This window comes from Hemicordylus capensis, chromosome 14 (genome assembly GCF_027244095.1).
Source record: "Hemicordylus capensis ecotype Gifberg chromosome 14, rHemCap1.1.pri, whole genome shotgun sequence".
NCBI classification, from domain to species: domain Eukaryota; kingdom Metazoa; phylum Chordata; class Lepidosauria; order Squamata; family Cordylidae; genus Hemicordylus; species Hemicordylus capensis.
Genome location: NC_069670.1, coordinates 7,465,784 through 7,481,075, shown reverse-complemented (window position 1 = coordinate 7,481,075; position 15,292 = coordinate 7,465,784). Strand labels below are relative to the sequence as shown.

The window sequence follows — 15,292 nt, the reverse complement described above, 5'->3', positions numbered from 1 at the left end:
GCTCACTTCTAAAAAGGCCTCTCGGAAATACTGCAAATCTTGCCCCTGAAGGAGGCCTCGGCCAAAATGCCAAGTGACCGTACAGGGTGGAACGGCACTCAGACCCCTTTGTAACCCATGATTGCGCATGGCATGATGGCGCATGTGTTGCTTCATGACCGACTGGGTTTGCGCAGGTATCCTGGGACTCTTCCCAGTCCTCCTTTCTGCAGATCATTTTCCGCATCTGGCTGGAGGAAGATTAATCCGCAGACTTCAGAGCCAGCAGGCAAAACAGACAGGTGGAAGAGAGCAGAACTTGAAGAAGCCATTGCAAGAGAAATGCAGCTCTCAAGGGGAGCCCAGAGGAAGGGGAGAAGGATCTTTTCTGTCTTTGAACCCAGCAGATTCTCCCCAGAGGGGAGGTGCACCGTTCCTGGAGGTACTGCAATACCAGGTCGATGCGTGGAGTGGATGGAGCAAGCTCCTATTCCATCTCCCAGTCCCAAAAATCCATTTAATATATAGTCCTCAAATAGAGGACGTATCAGATATTAAACTGATAAGAACAGATTGACTTTTATTAGAGAATGTTTAACACATGGTTTACAAGAGCAGTAGTGAATAGAGTTTCCCGATAAAACACGGCCGCGTACTAACGAATGTGTGCTTGCAAAGGCAGAGAGAATACATCACTGTACGCAAGTCCCTACAGGTTTGGGTAGAGTCCGGTTAAAGGAGTTCAGTGAGCGTCCAAAAGGCCCAAGGGAGGGACGAATCCCAGCCTGACCTTGCGTGTGGCCGGCAGGGCCGTGCCAGTCTTCTTCTGCCAAGTGCAGCCTCTGGGCGTGGGTCCTTGATGGCGAAGGGTCTTCTCCAGGTCCAGGGGGTCCTCCAGGGGCGTTGTCAGCAGGAGTTCCTGGCGTGGTCAGCCGCTGTGCTGGCATGGTTTGTTTAGCATGCAGATATGCTATGGATCACGTTCCCGAAGCGGGAGGTTACATACATACGTACATACATACATGCAGGTCAAGACAGCCATAAGAAAATAAGTGTCCATCTGAGATAGTCGCGAGCTGCAAAGCATCGCAAATGTATGTTAAGTCCTCCTTCGGTTCTGCGTGTATGTGGATCTGGACAGAGTCCAGGATAGAGTCCAAGCCAGGAGAGCGGGGGAACCCGGTCTCAACTTGTGGGTGGGGGGTCTACACTTGATCTTAGCCAAAAGGCCGAGAAGCGATACTAGGGCTCTCCCAGAACCGACTTTTCGTACCCAGCCCGGGCCCTTCGAGGGCTCCGAGAGCAACGCGGCACCCCGAGGGGTCCAGCCCCATAGAGGGGGAAGCCCCGTCCGCCAGCCCTCCAGAGACACCCCCAGAACGCAGATCCCTCCCCATCGAGGGGAAGCCTCCCCTGCCAGGCCCTTTTAATCTCAGAATCCGTGGGGTCTCGGGACCTCGCCAGCTTCACGACTCCCTTAGCCCCGGCTCCAACGGCCATTGGTTTTAAATCTGCATAAATCCGCCCCCTTTCCCAGCATGCTCTCTTAACCCTTTCAGTGCCGGCACCGTTGTTTCCTGTTCCAAAGCTGTTGCTTTTCACTCTCCCGTTAGAATCGCTCCCTGAAAAATGGGGCAAAATCAGCCAAGAGTCCTGTTGGACCTGAAAGACTAACACATTTCCTGCAGCAGAAACTTCCGTGGACTGGAGCCCACGGGCTTCCGGTGCCGGCGGAGGAAGGAAAACACCTGAGAGCGTTAGGGAAAGCTAATAAAACTGAAGGGAATCAAATCCGGGGTGTACTTACAGCCCATCTGTCACTTGCATTGTCCTCCTGGTCACCGGCCTCGGCTCACCTCCCTCCGTCCGGCACCCACGACCTCCTCTTCTGAAATAGAGCAGCAGCAGGTGGAGAAAAACACAGCAGTTCCAGTCCTTTGGGAAGACAGGATGCGTCTTTGTGTGGCGGGGGAAAAAGAGCCTTAAGGCCTCCTTATCTGCACAAGGGCCCAGGCCAGATTGCTCAGATAACGTCCTGAGGGAGGTGCTGGCAGTCTGAAAAGAGAAGGAATAAAAGGTGAGATCCAGGACACAAAACATCACTCCCCGCCCCTTGGATTTGATTAGAGTGGAATGGCTGGATAAGAGCTGTCAATAGCCCTGCAAAGACCTCCATCTGCATGACAAAAGCAAAGTGCTAGTCCTCAGGAATGCCAGGTGGGAAGGAAGAGGCCACACCCAGAGCACTGCCAGACGAGGAAGGACAGAGGGCCTCCTGTCCTCCTCCGGTGAGCGTCATGAAGCCCCCACCTGAAGGAGGGCTCTCCTCGGCTTCTGCAGGCTCTTCTTCGCCAAGTAAATCCAGAGGAGGCTTTTGCTTCCGGCACTTCCCTCTGGATGTCTCCCTGGAGAGCAAGCAGGAGAGCTCTCTTCGCCCTGGACAGGCCAGAGGGTTTCCCTCCATCAGCAGGGAGTTGATTGCTGGGTGGGGGAGTTGAACAGAGCCTCTGGATGGCCAGGAGGTGTGAATGGGCCGTGCCAGACACTCCTTATGTGCATTAGAATCAGTGGCTTCCGGGCATCTGGCTTGTCCTTCTAGCAAGCAGCCTTAGGCAGGCTGGCTTTTCATCCCTGCACTGAGTCCTCCAAGAGGCTGCAGGGAATCTTTGGGGAAGGGGTGGGCTCTGGGTCACGGCTCAGCTCAGCGGCAACAGAGACCCTCTTTGCATGCAGAAGGCAGGCTGATCTGACAAACCCGGGCCGGCAGCAGGCAGGAATGTGGCGCCTGCTTTGCACGCAGGAGGGCCCAGATTCAATCCCTGCAGAGCCACTGCCCGTCCAGGTAGACCGGACTGAGCTGGGTGGGCCGAGGGTCTGACTCGGGAGGAGGAGAAGGCAGCTCCCCGTGTCCCTCTGCGTGCACGCAGGAGTGTGGCTCACAGACCTGGCCCGGTGTTGCGAAAGGCAACCTGAGAAGGGACTCATCCGGGGGAGAGCAACTGGCCCTCTCCGCCTCCAGCACCGTATTTCCCGTGGCTGTTGCTGGTGTCTATCTTAGGTCTCTTTTGAGATTGTGAGCCGCTCAGGAACAGGGATCCACCTGATTTATTTGTTTGTTATTTCTCTGTGTAAACCACTCTGGAAGCGATCTATAAATATTTGCTTTTGTTATTGAATTAGTCGCGAGCTGCCAGTAGATGCATGTCCTCCTTCGGTTCCACGTTTATGTGAATCTGGACAGCGTCCAGGATGGAGTCCAAGCCCGGAGAGTGGGGGAACCCGGTCTCATCTTCTGGGCAGGGGGCAACGTGTCGTCTGCGGGGTCCTCTGGGGGTATCCCGGCGGTCTGGCCTCCTCCGGCAGGGGGAGAAACCTCACTGGGCTTGTCCGCAGCTCTGGTGGAGCTCCTTCCCACCAGGCCAGGGTGGGGCGTGTGGTGGCTTCGCCCCCCCCGCCCCCATGGGCATCGCAGGGCAGGCCGTAGGTGGCTCCCCTCCTTGGGGTTTTAGGAGGGCGAGCCCTTCCATTTGCACATGAGCCAAGCTCTCTCAGTCATGGCTCCGTGCTGGTCTTTGATCAGAATGAACGGCATTGCATTGACTGACTCTTTGCCAGGGTCGCAGCCCCCCAAGTAGGACCAGTGGGGCGTGGACAGAGAACTCACAGCCCCGCTTTTAGATGCATTGATGGAGAGGAGGCCATGGAAGTGACCAATGGGAGCCATCAGAATCGCAGCAAGGAAGCTCTTGACCTGAAATAAGGCTCTCAAGAGTCGATGTGTGGGGTGGATGGAGCACACTCCTCTTCCATCGGGAGAACCTTCTTTCATGTTAAGACCTTGCGTGTGGCCGGCGGGGCCGTGCCCGTCTTCTTCCACCCATTGCAGCCTCAGGGCCTGGGTCCTTGACGGAGGAGGGAATATCTGACAGATCACGTTCCGGAGTGTCTCTGACAGATCACGTTCCGGAGTGTCTCTGCGCAGGTCTCGGGGGACTCTACCCAGTTCTCCTTTCTGCAGATCTTTGCCCACATCTGGCTGCAGGAAGATCCATGCGCAGACTTCGGAGCCAGTTCTGAGAGTCCCGAGGCCAGGCAGGTGCGAGAGAGCAGAACTTGAGCATCCAAACTGTGGGAGAGAAGCTGTTCCCAGAGAAATGCAGCTCTTAAGAGGAGCTCGGAGCGCCCCAGAGGAAGCAGGCAGACCTCTCGGAAGCAGAACAGCAGCAGCAAGGAAGGAAGTCCTGGGGGTGAAAGAAGCCTCTCAAGGGGAGCCCAGAGGAAGGAGGAGGAGGAGGAAGAGGAGGATCTTTTCTGTCTTTGAACCCAGCAGATTCTCCCCAGAGGGGAGGTGCACCGTTCCTGGAGGTACTGCAATACCAGGTCGATGCGTGGAGTGGATGGAGCAAGCTCCTATTCCATCTCCCAGTCCCAAAAATCCATTTAATATATAGTCCTCAAATAGAGGACGTATCAGATATTAAACTGATAAGAACAGATACTACACTTGATCTTAGCCAAAAGGCCGAGAAGCGATACTCAAGCTCTCCGAAAACCGACCTTTCGTTCCCAGCCCGGGCCCTTTGAGGGCTCCGAGAGCAACGCGGCACCCCGAGGGGTCCAGCCCCATAGAGGGGGAAGCCCGGTCCGCCAGCCCTCCAGAGACACCCCCAGAACGCAGATCCCTCCCCATCGAGGGGAAGCCTCCCCTGCCAGGCCCTTTTAATCTCAGAATCCGTGGGGTCTCGGGACCTCGCCAGCTTCACGACTCCCTTAGCCCCGGCTCCAACGGCCATTGGCCTGAAATCTGCATAAAACCGCCCCCTTTCCCAGCATGCTCTCTTAACCCTTTCAGCACCAGTGGCAGAGCCAGACTTTCCCCTTTCCGCAACTGTTGCTTTCCACTCTCCCCTTAGAATCACTTCTCGAAAAATGAAGCAAAAGCAACCAAGGATCTCGTGGCACCTTGAAGATGAACCAATTTACCATAGGCCAGGTCTGAACAACTTTGCCCTTCCTGCTGTTTTTGGACTACAACCCCCATCATCCCCAGCCGCAGTGGCCCATAGTCAGGAATGATGGGAGTTGTAGTTCCACATCTGCAGGCAGGCCAGAGTTGTGCAGCTGCAGACAAAGCTTGCATGGCCTCCTAGAGCCCATTTCCTCGGATACGGACAGAATCAAACACTTGAGATCACACACAGGGAAGGTGAAGGGATACTGAAAAAGTTAGAGAGAAGTCAAGAGCATACTTACGGCGGGAGTGCTGAGAATTATCCTGTCTCTCTCGTGCAGACACCTCTCCTCCAATGCCATCTGTCACTGCTTTCTTGCCTTTGCTCTCCACGACTCTGGTCCTCTCTTCGCTCTCCACGACTCTGGTCCTCTCTTCGCTCTCCACGACTCTGGTCCTCTCTTCGCTCTCCACGACTCTGGTCCTCTCTCTGACTCGGTTTCCCCACAATCCTCAAACCAGCCTCCGGCTATGACCATCCAGCGCCCAGGAGCTCTGCTTCTGGAAAGGAGCACCAGGTAGAGAAAAGCCCTTAACATTCCCATTCAGGTCCTTGGGCCAGTCAGGGATGGGGTGGGGTGGTGAGGAAATGGCTTTATGACCCTTTCATATGCAAAAGGTCCCGCTCTTTCAGCCAAATCACCCAGGTGGAAATTTCCAGATAAAACTTTGCATTTTTGGTGTGGGTGGTTTTCTTCATTAGCACTGATTAGATTGGAATTAAGCTGAGTGGAGAGCAGGAATGCATAGGCCTGAAGGCATTCATAGGCATGACAAGGGAAGGGTGCCAGTCCTTAGGAATGCCAGGTGAGAAGGAAGAGGCCACACCCAAGAAACTAAAGGGAAAGGAAGTGGTGACTCACCCACCTGTGAATTCCATGAATCTTCCACAAAGGACAAGTTGTATTTCCAGGAGTTCTCAAACCTGTGTCCCCAGATGCTGCTGGATTACAACTCCCATCATTCCCGGATGCAGTGGGAGCAGCCTAGAAGGCTCCTTCCTTCCTTCCTTCCTTCTTCCTTCCTTCCAAGAGGTGGAAGGCAAAAGTGTGCAAACCAAAGGACTATGCCTCTTACAACAGGGATTTGTTGCTTCCTCACTTAACAACATCTCCGGGGGGTGGTGGGGTGTGTGTGTGTGGGGGGGGTGGAATTGGAGGATGTGTGTAGAATGGCTCATTCCTCTGAAGACTGTCTCCCCTCCTGCCCGCCCAAAAGAGAAATGCCCAAAAGAGAAGGGAATTTTGCAGAAGTATCGAATCCAGAAATTCCGAGCCCATTGCGACTGCAAAACAACAGCGCCACCCAGTGGTCGGCTTCCCTACCAGCAGGCTCTCCTTCTATTGCTATCCAGAGCTTGAGCTATCGATCTGATCAGACTGGGCAGGGCAGGAGAACTGCTCCCTTCCCCCCCCCCCCCCGCAGAAAAATGGCATAATTAAATTTGAACCCCCAAATCCACAGCCTGTGAATCTAGCTCAGGATTTTTTGGCGTCTGTGTGAGTGTGTATGTGTGTATCTGACTCTGCATTCCTTTCCTGGACAAAAGCATAACCCCAGAAAGGGGTGTGTGTGTTTATCCATCAGTACCCCCCTGACACAGGGATTCCCAGATGTTGACCCTAACTCCCATCATCCCCAGCTGCAATGGCCATTGGCTGGAGGTGATTGGAGTTGTAGTCAACAATATTTGGGGAGCCTTCTTACAGGGAACACCAGTACCCATCTATGCACCTGCCAGGCATCCAACCACTCCCAGTTTGTTATCTTCTCCGGAGCTCTCAGCTTCCAAAGCTTAATCTACCTGTACAGACCCACCACCGCTCAGGGCCCACGATCTGTTCCACAAGGGATTGCACAAAGGCCCTCGAAATCAGGCTGAAGGACCCAGAATGAAGCGAGATCCCACCCACCCCCGCCAGCAACATTTCCCCAACATTTTTAATAACAGGAAGCCATTCACAACCCCAAGATTGCTTTTAGGAGTCACCTAGAGATGGTAAAACTGCCACCTTGCTTGAAAAATCACAGTAAAGGAGAGCCACCCACTCCATGAGGCGGACAGTTCCAATGTCCAACTGCTCTGAATGTGAATGTTACGGCCCAAGACCATAGCTGATTTTGCGGAGAGCGGGTCTTGTGGTCGCAAGCAGGGATTGTCCCCTTTGCTAAGCAGGGTCTGCCCTGGTTTGCATTCGAATGGGAGACTACATGTGTGAGCACTGCAAGATATTCCCCTTCAGGGATGGGGCCGCTCTGGGATGAGCACCTGCCTGCTTGCCTCCAGGAGCTTCCGAGTTCCCTCCCTGGCAGCGTCTCCAAGATAGGGCTGAGGGAGAGACTCCTGCCTGCAACCTGGGAGAGGCCGCTGCCAGTCTGGGTAGATAATCCTGAGCTTGACGGACCAAGGCTCTGACTCAGTCGGAGGCAGCTTCCTACGCCCCTATGTTCCATAGCTGCAAGAACGAACAGAAATAAAGGACAGGAGAGAGGCCCTGTTCTTGAGAAAATACTCTATATTTATTGGTCGGTGGTTCTGAGTGTCAGGATACTCCCCCAATGCTATAGCCCGCTCGCCCTCCACTGCCCGCTTCCAGGAGCAAAGCAAAGTGAGGACCGTGGCCTGGATCAGCCCCTTCCCTTGCGTCTTCTCAGATGATGCTCTGGGCCATCCGCCTCTGGTCCGTCTCCAGCTTTCTGCCCGGTGGGCTTTCTGCCACGGCCACCTCCACCGGATGCTTCCAGTTCCTCCCCGGCTGCCTCCGGGGTCCCGCACTCGTGGTGGAGACCCGGAAGGAGGTGGTGAAGACCGAAGCCACCTCTGCTTCCTCCTTCCGCTGGGCACAGCAGCAGGCCCGCCTGCTCTCTGCCCGGAAGTGGGCGGTGAAGAGGCTGTAAACGAGGGGGTCAAGGCACGTGTTGAAGAGGCCGAAGAGGAAGAGGATGTGGCTGAGGGAGGGAGGCACCAGCTCGCGGGTCAGCATCTCCGGGGAGAACCAGTACCACAGGCCCAGCAGGTAGTAGGGCGTCCAGCAGACCACGAAGGTCAGGACGATGAGCATCGACATCTTCAGGGTGCGCATCCTCACCCGGGGGATGTTGTTGTGGGAGCGACGGAGGTGGACCTCGCGTGACTTGGACGACGCTGCGGAGGGAAGCGAAAGGCACCCGTGAGAGAAGAGGGCGGAGGGTCCGGAGCAAGGGGCAGAAAGAGGACCCCAACCCTGTCCGCACTCTAGGTTGAACTCTGTGCTCCGGCTGCAGACAATGCACAGGTATACAGTGGTCCTCCCTGAAGAGCTTCGCCAGGCTCCCTCCCTTCAGGGCTTCAACAACCACCACCACAACTGAAGACACACCTTTTAAAAGAGGGCCCATCGAGCTCAGGGGTGTCTGCTCTGACTGGCAGCCACTCCCCAAGGTTTGAGGCAGGAGTAACTCCCAGCCCTACCCGGAGGAGATGCTGCCAGGGAGTGAACCTGGAACCGTCTTCAGGCAAAGCAGGGACGCTCCCACTTTAAGCCCTGGATTAAATACGAGAAGCCCTTTAAGTGGGCCTTTTATTCCTGGACTCCCAGGCCTCCAAAAACCATGAAGCTCCTTCCCTGGGACCAGGTTCAGTCCTTTGCCACTTGCCCCCCACCAAGTGAAAAATGCTCCCCACCACCCCTACCACCCCTTGGCTGGCCCATCACCCGCTAGGCCGCACCACAAGCTTTCTTCATCTTTCCTGAGATCTCGATGAAGATGCGCGAGTAGCAGAAGACCATGATCAGAAGCGGCAGGAGGAAGAGGCAGCCGAAAGTGAACATGTTGTAGAGGGTCTCCTGCCAGTGAGCCTGGAAGCTTCCCACGGTGGCACACTGGATGAAATGGACAGGTTGCAGCCGGCTGACGGTGCGGAAGACAAACATCTGGAAAAGAGAGAGAGAGAGAGCAATCAGAGCTCAGATTTCAACACATGGCTATACTATTGGAGGAATACTTCACCCTTTCTTTGCCTCACAGGAAGCAAAGTTTGGCTCAACCTAGGCATTGGACCAAACCATGTTTCGAGCAAACCATGGTTTAGAAGCAAGCCAAGGAGTGAGAAAGGGCAAGAAGGCTAGTGGGGAGAAGCCTTAGCAAGCTCACCTCCCTGCAGACAATTTGCGGGCTACTTTTTGTGCAGGCGGATCGCCCGCCCACATGATTGCTGGCTACTGCTAACCCCTGCTCACTGGGCCAAGAGGCACCTTTGAACGTGGCGATTCTCTTTATTGAGCAGGGGGAGAGCAACTGGCCCTCTCCGACCCCAGCACAGCACCCCTCCAGTGGCAGTTGCTGGTGTCTATCTCATGTTTCTTTTTAGATTATGAGCCCTTTGGGGACAGGGAGCCATCTTTGTTTATTTATTATATCTCTGTATAAATTGCCCTGAGCCGTTTTGGGAAGGGCGGAATAGAAATCGAATAAATAAATAATGAACACTGCCAGCAGTGTGGAGGGTCGGGCTGCCCTGCCCCCAGAATTCCCACAATGCACTGTGTGAGTGCACAGTGCATTTTCGGGATGCCCCCTCCCCAAAGCCAACCTTGCAGTCTAGCCCTGCCTGCTTCCGCCAGGGCTGGCCGATTATCAGGAAAACAGGGTTAGGAGAGTGGTTAGGAAGGTGACTCCAGAGGCAGATTTGCCACGGCAGCGGCACCAGGTTCAGACCTGAATCCGGCAGTGCACATGCACAGACAAAACTGTTTTGCCTGCGCATGTGAATAGCTTCATGGTCTGAGAGTGAACCTTGGTTTAGAAATCAAGCCGTGGGTTGAGCCAACCGTGGTTTAGGGGGGAAACCGTGGCTGGAGCTCACCATGACTGCCGCCCAAGAGGTGGACGTAGCCCTTTTGGCTCACCTCAGAAATGGCAACCACTAACCTGGAGTTGGCCGAAAGGTTCAAGCTTGGCCCCATGGCCTGAAGTTGGCCCAGCCAATCCAACCCCCTGGCATCACCACAGCCACCTACCTGAGGCAACGCCAGAAGCAGGCTCAAGGCCCAAGCCACGCAGAGCATGGCCTTGTTCCTCCTTTTGGCCTCGCCGACACTCAGGGGGTGCAAGATGGCCGCCCGGCGGTCCAAGCTGATCACCACGGTGACAAAGGCCGAAGCGTACATGGCCGCCAGCTTGAGGAACATGAGCAGCCGGCAGGCCAGATCTCCCGCGTACCACTGCACGGTCACGTTCCACGCCGCATCCAAGGGCATGACCACGAATGTCACTAGTAGGTCGGCCACCGCCAGGTTCAGGAGGAGGATACGGACATGGGGCCGCCTCTGGTATTTCTGGGTGACAGTCCAGAGCACAGCGATGTTGAAGCAGGCCGAGGAGAAGAAGAGGCCGACGGTGACGGCCACTCGGACTTTGGCCGCAGTGGAGAAAGTGGGCAGCTGGAAGACCTCCTCTCCTGGGAAAGTCCCATTGGCTCCACCTTGGGCCGAGAGATCTTCTACCCCGTCGGGCTTCTCATCGCTTTGGTTGCTCATGACGGACAGCCCTGTCTCCACCATCTTGCTGACCTTCATCTGGAAGGTGGCGTTCATCAGGCCCAGTGTCAAGCTTTCCCGAGAGGGAGGTGGCCTCTGACTCCAAACTGGCACAAAGATCCTGGCTGGACCTGCGGTTCCCAAGCTGGCTGGGCCTCCGCCGGTCCCCTGGGAAGCCTGACTCTTCCAAAGCTCCGGCAAAGTTGGCCCATTTGGGGCATGGCTCCCTGCTTGGGCAGAGTCACCAGGACCCTGGAGCGGCCCAGGCTCTGCTCCGAACTGAGTGGCGGGCACGCTCCGTTGCGTCAGGGGACTGTGGCGGCCGTGAAGAACGCACGGTAGGTTTTGTGCTGTCCGAGAAGAGTCTCTCCACGGGCCACGGATAGCCCAGAAATCTTGGCGTAGCTCAGTGTTCTCACTTCTAAATATTTGGCTAAACAGAAATGTCTCCTCACTTGGGAAAGATGAGAATTTTCAGATTTATTTTTTTTAATTGTACCTGCGTTAGGAACACTCAATTCAGTCCATTGCTAGGTTCATGTATTGCAGGACTTAAATGCGATAGAGTTTATTCGGCCAACATCCCTGTCCGTAGAATGGGCAACGGCTTCTCTCTGTGAGTCCCTTTGTCCCCTTTCTGGGGCAGCCTAGCATCTCCCAAACCACCGAGAAGCCAGCCAAGGACCACCGACCTGTGGACAGAAGAGAATCCAGATTTGCTTACTTCTGCTTGCTATGGGCCCCCAGGAATACCTGGCTGGTCTAGACAGACCTTGGAACACAGGACTTTGGCCTAAATAGGGGCTTCGGTTTCATCCAGGACAGCTCTTTGTCTGTTCTTATAAGACTCCTCCCACTACACACACACATACACACACACACACCATCGCCTCTGTTAGTGGGGGCAATTTGTCATGAGTTCTGGTCCCATCCCGAAGACAAGAAACCGTGAGGTCCAGAAGGCAAGGCAAGGCGAGGCAGATTTCAGCACCATGGACAGCTCCATAGAACAAGTTTCCAGTGGCCCTTCGGAAATGCCAAGTTTCCTACAGCCATTTGGAGGGGACGAGCACATTCCAGTGGGCATTTCCTGCCATCCATCGTAGTACCTTCCCTAGCGTCGATGTGATCAGATGCATGCTGCCAGCCTAGTGGACAAGGAACGCAGAAAGCTGCCTTATGCCGTGCCAGACTTTGGTCCATCCAGTTCAGTACTGTCTTCACGGGCTGGCAGCAGCTCTGACTCCAACGTTTCTGACAAGAGTCTTTCCCAGCCCTACCTGGAGACGTGGCCAGGGACGGAACCTGGGACCTTCTGCACACACAGCAGATGCCCTCGGCAGGTCGACTGAGCTACGGCCCCATCAGCAAGAAAAGACGCACATGGGCACGGAGTCGGAAGAACCCTTGTGGATCATCTCGTTCAGCTCCTAGGAACATAGGAAGGTGCCTCATGGTGCATCTGGCTCAGTATTGTCAACACTGACTGGCAGCAGCTTCTCCAAGGTTCCAGGCAGGAGTCTCTCACAGCCCTACTTAGAGATGCTGCCAGGGATTGAACCGTGGAGCGTCTGCATGCAAAGCAGATGCTCTGCCACTGAGCTGGTGAAAGCGAGGAGGGATTCAGTTGGCACAGCCCTTCGATTATATAAACATTTGTGTCTGCATGCCTCATTGAGGACATTTAGTGCCGAAAAGTGGGGTAGAAATGAAATTAACAAATGCCTGCCAAACGTTTGCCATCCTCAACGGCTTTGCTCCCATTTCTGCTTTGTTCCTTTTTAAAACCACCACCACCACATCCAAATGCCACCCCTGAAGTCCTTTCGCAGACACAGCTCCCCACCTGCCTGCATTATTTTTATTTTTAGCTCGCCTGGGGTTTAGTTTTGTCGGCAGCCGATTTGTTCAGGTGCTGGAGCGGAATTGGAGATAAATGGCTGGCGAGGACGGGGCACCGAGCTTGAGCTTTTTCCAGCAGGAGAGGCAGCCGGTGGGGAGGGTGAGAAGGGACGAGGGAGAGGCCTTGCTGTGCCTCTCTGTCTTCTGCCGCCTTCCCACCAGGGATGCTCCTGAAAAGGGTTCTGCAGGTGAGAATCCTCATTAAAAGCACAGACCTGAAAGCAGTGTGGAAGGACAACCTTGCCCCCAAGAAATAAACAAGGCTGGACAGAATTGATAGCCCATTTTAAAAAATCGTATTCTCCTTTTAATAGAGATCCTCGCATTTCTTTCATAGTTCCCCTCTTAAGAAATTTCCCAGGCCGTTCAGAAGAGTGTTATGTTTGTTTTCTGCTCTCTGGCCAGGATTCTGACCTTTCCTACGATGCAACCAAGTTTTGTATGGTGGCCAGTAGAATCAAACAGATGTTCACACCTCATTCTAAAGGTGCAGCATAGGATGGATTATGAATGCAGTTCATTAATCTTTGCTGCTGTCTGTTAAAATGATCTTGATCTGTCTACTTTGGTTAGACCCTGCTAACTGAGCAAAGAGGCATGTTCTTAAAAAGTTCATTCTCTTCTATTTAGCAGGGAGAGAGCAACTGGCCCGATCCGTCCCCAGCACAGCATCCTTCCAGTGGCTGTTGCTGGTGTCTGCCCTATATTTCTTTTTTTGGATTGTGAGCCCTTTGGGGACAAGGAACCATCAACCATCTTCTCTCTCTCTCTCTCTCTCTCTCTCCTTCTTGTTGAAAAGCAGTATATAAATATTTGTCATATTCGTATTTTGTTGGTCAGAGACTGAAATAAGGTTTAAATGATTGGTTGACAGATTGATTGGAGAGCAAAAAGTACCATTCCCTGCCCTGCACAGACAGGCCCACAAATCTGGAGTCCAGGAGCCAGACCCACAGATTTTGGCCACCAATACAATCTCAGGAGCCACTAATGGCGCACCGGGGAAATGACTTGACTAGCAAGCCAGAGGGTGCTGGTTCGAATCCCCGCTGGTCTCTCTGACCAACAAAATACGAATATGACAGATATTGTTTATTTATTTAAAAAATATAAATATTATTATATTTGTAATAATGCCCATCCTGAAGAAGAGCTCTATGAAACTCAAAAGCTTACTCCTCTTCAGGAGTTCTGTGAAACTCAAAAACTTGCTGATTGTTTGGTGGCTTTGTTGGTCCTCCTAATTGTCTTGTGCAAATTAGTGGTTTGGACGGAAACTCCAGTAAGCCTCCCATCCTCTCACATATCTGGGACCGAGGAGATCAGGACTGCTGTTCCCCCCACTGGCATAATTAGTGGCTGATCCAGCATCAACCGGTCGGAGTCACCCCCTGGCCCTGTGCTCTCTAAGGGTTGCCAGCTTCAAAAAAACCCTGCAGTGCCTCAGACCTCCTCCCAGACATGTGCTAACCGGAGGGAAAACATTTCCTTTCCCCAGAAACAGGACCTCATGCAAGGCTCCTCTGGGAATATGCAGAATTCCTAGCCTTTGCAGTGAGAACCAGTTCCCTGGAATCTCCGATGTCTGCCACGAGATCTTTCCTGCAGACCAAGAGGGCTCCTTGATGGAAACTCTCCTCAATGCACACCCAAGGAGAGCCCACGGGGATGCTGGGATTGCCTGTTGGGCTCTGTCCTCCCAACACATGACATAAGGGAAGGTAGGAGGGTATTATTATTATTATTACATTTATATCCTGCTCTTCCTCCAAGGAGCCCAGAGCGGTGGACTCCATACTTGAGTTTCTCCTCACAACAACCCTGTGAAGTAGGTTAGGCTGAGAGAGAAGTGACTGGCCCAGAGTCACCCAGCGAGTCTCATGGCTGAATGGGGATTGGAACTCGGGTCTCCCCGGTCCTAGTCCAGCACTCTAACCACTACACCACGCTGGTATCCCACAGGCTGCCCTGGAAACCCCCATTTCGGCACTAACTGAGCTACAGGATTCACCCCGAACCGTGTAGCCCATGAGGGGAAGGCTTTGTGTTGGTTTTCACTAGGGAAGGTGTTGTGCATACATATGGCGCCCCCACACATGCATTTCTGAGAGGGGATTCCGAGATTCCTTGGTGCAGGATTTGGGGAGAAGCTCACCCAGGATTTGGGGGGAAGCTCACACCACAAAACAAGCAGGGGACCATAAGTCCTGGCTGTGGGGCTGGGCCCCAAGTGTCTCACCTACTGTTAGCGCACTGATGCTCTGCCGGTGCGCCATGAAGGCCTCGACGCCCAACTTAAGCACCCAGGGAGAAGGCAACGGGGCCCCACACATCTTTCCAAAAAGGGATTGTCCCAACCCCCCCAGCCCAGAGATGGCATTGACGTCCCTATTGACGTCCCCCAGAGCGCAGGGTGCTTTCTCCTTGAGAGCAAGCGACGTGACCGTTTAGCATGCCTCCCGTCCCTCCTGCTCATTTTTGATCCGGCGCACCGGAAAGCTGCCCGCGTGCCGATTCATCCCATCTTACGGATCGGAGGAATTCTCCGAGGAACCTCCGAATCCCCTCTCGGGACCCGCCGCTCAGATGCGCCATCCGCAGGCGTCCTTGACCGCGCTCTTCCAGACGGTGTGCGGGTGGGACATTTCCCCCACTTACCATCTCGGCTCCGTGTGCGCGCTGCGGTCCCACGGCTGCGACCGTGCAGGCAGCAAACGGGGTTGGGGAGGGGTGCAGTGCCCGAGAGAAGGGAGAGGCTGTCTGGCCGCCTTCGTAGCTGCTGCTCCTGGGGCCAGGCACGTGCGGTCCTGAAGCCGCTTTCTCCGCTTTCGGGATGGCTCCAGCAGTGTCTCGGTGCCGTCACGGGGTGGTACGTGCGGCG

At 54.4% G+C, this 15,292-nt stretch overlaps 2 protein-coding genes and 2 non-coding genes across 13 annotated transcripts in view; all 4 read right to left on the bottom strand.

Annotated features, from left to right (window-relative positions):
• LOC128337578 (zinc finger protein 420-like) overlaps positions 1-6,146 on the bottom strand; it is a 58,204-nt gene extending 52,058 nt beyond the window's left edge. The window contains exons 1-4 of one of the 8 annotated variants that reach the window (XR_008312321.1): positions 5,854-6,146; positions 5,233-5,491; positions 1,787-2,034; positions 387-949 (exon numbers count right to left, since the gene is read on the bottom strand). The gene's annotated coding sequence lies outside the window, so the exon portion shown is untranslated. Of the gene's footprint in view, positions 1-386; positions 1,040-1,786; positions 2,035-2,289; positions 2,615-2,923; positions 4,037-5,232; positions 5,492-5,853 lie in introns of those variants that run through there. The other 7 variants (XR_008312320.1, XM_053278753.1, XM_053278754.1 and 4 more) reach the window with 7 other exon arrangements.
• LOC128337733 (U2 spliceosomal RNA) lies at positions 400-598 on the bottom strand. Its single transcript, XR_008312416.1, has one exon. It is a non-coding gene; the product is annotated as a U2 spliceosomal RNA (small nuclear RNA).
• Positions 4,323-4,513, bottom strand: LOC128337727 (U2 spliceosomal RNA). Its single transcript, XR_008312411.1, has one exon. It is a non-coding gene; the product is annotated as a U2 spliceosomal RNA (small nuclear RNA).
• A 1,380-nt stretch (positions 6,147-7,526) lies between the features above and the next one.
• On the bottom strand, positions 7,527-15,292 carry LOC128337584 (gonadotropin-releasing hormone II receptor-like). Of its 3 annotated transcripts, none has more exons than XM_053278770.1 (5): positions 15,070-15,292; positions 11,790-11,939; positions 9,991-11,657; positions 8,700-8,904; positions 7,527-8,135 (listed from the first exon to the last, which is right to left on the bottom strand). In XM_053278770.1, the coding sequence occupies exons 3-5, from the start codon at positions 10,564-10,566 to the stop codon at positions 7,642-7,644; spliced, it is 1,275 nt and encodes a 424-aa protein (XP_053134745.1). In that variant the 5' UTR covers positions 10,567-11,657; positions 11,790-11,939; positions 15,070-15,292; the 3' UTR covers positions 7,527-7,641. The 3 variants fall into 3 exon arrangements, with proteins under 3 accessions (XP_053134745.1, XP_053134744.1, XP_053134746.1); XM_053278769.1 differs by having other exon boundaries at positions 9,991-11,201; XM_053278771.1 differs by lacking the exon at positions 11,790-11,939 and having other exon boundaries at positions 9,991-11,201.

Bases quoted from the DNA above. Each gene is read 5' to 3' on its own strand.
- LOC128337584 (XM_053278770.1), bottom strand. From the start codon at position 10,566: ATGAACGCCACCTTCCAGATGAAGGTCAGCAAGATGGTGGAGACAGGG. The intron at 8,905-9,990 runs GTAGGTGGCTGT...TCTCTTTTCCAG, and splicing joins TGCTTCTGGCGTTGCCTCAG to ATGTTTGTCTTCCGCACCGT. The intron at 8,136-8,699 runs GTGCGGCCTAGC...TTCCCTCCGCAG, and splicing joins AAAGATGAAGAAAGCTTGTG to CGTCGTCCAAGTCACGCGAG.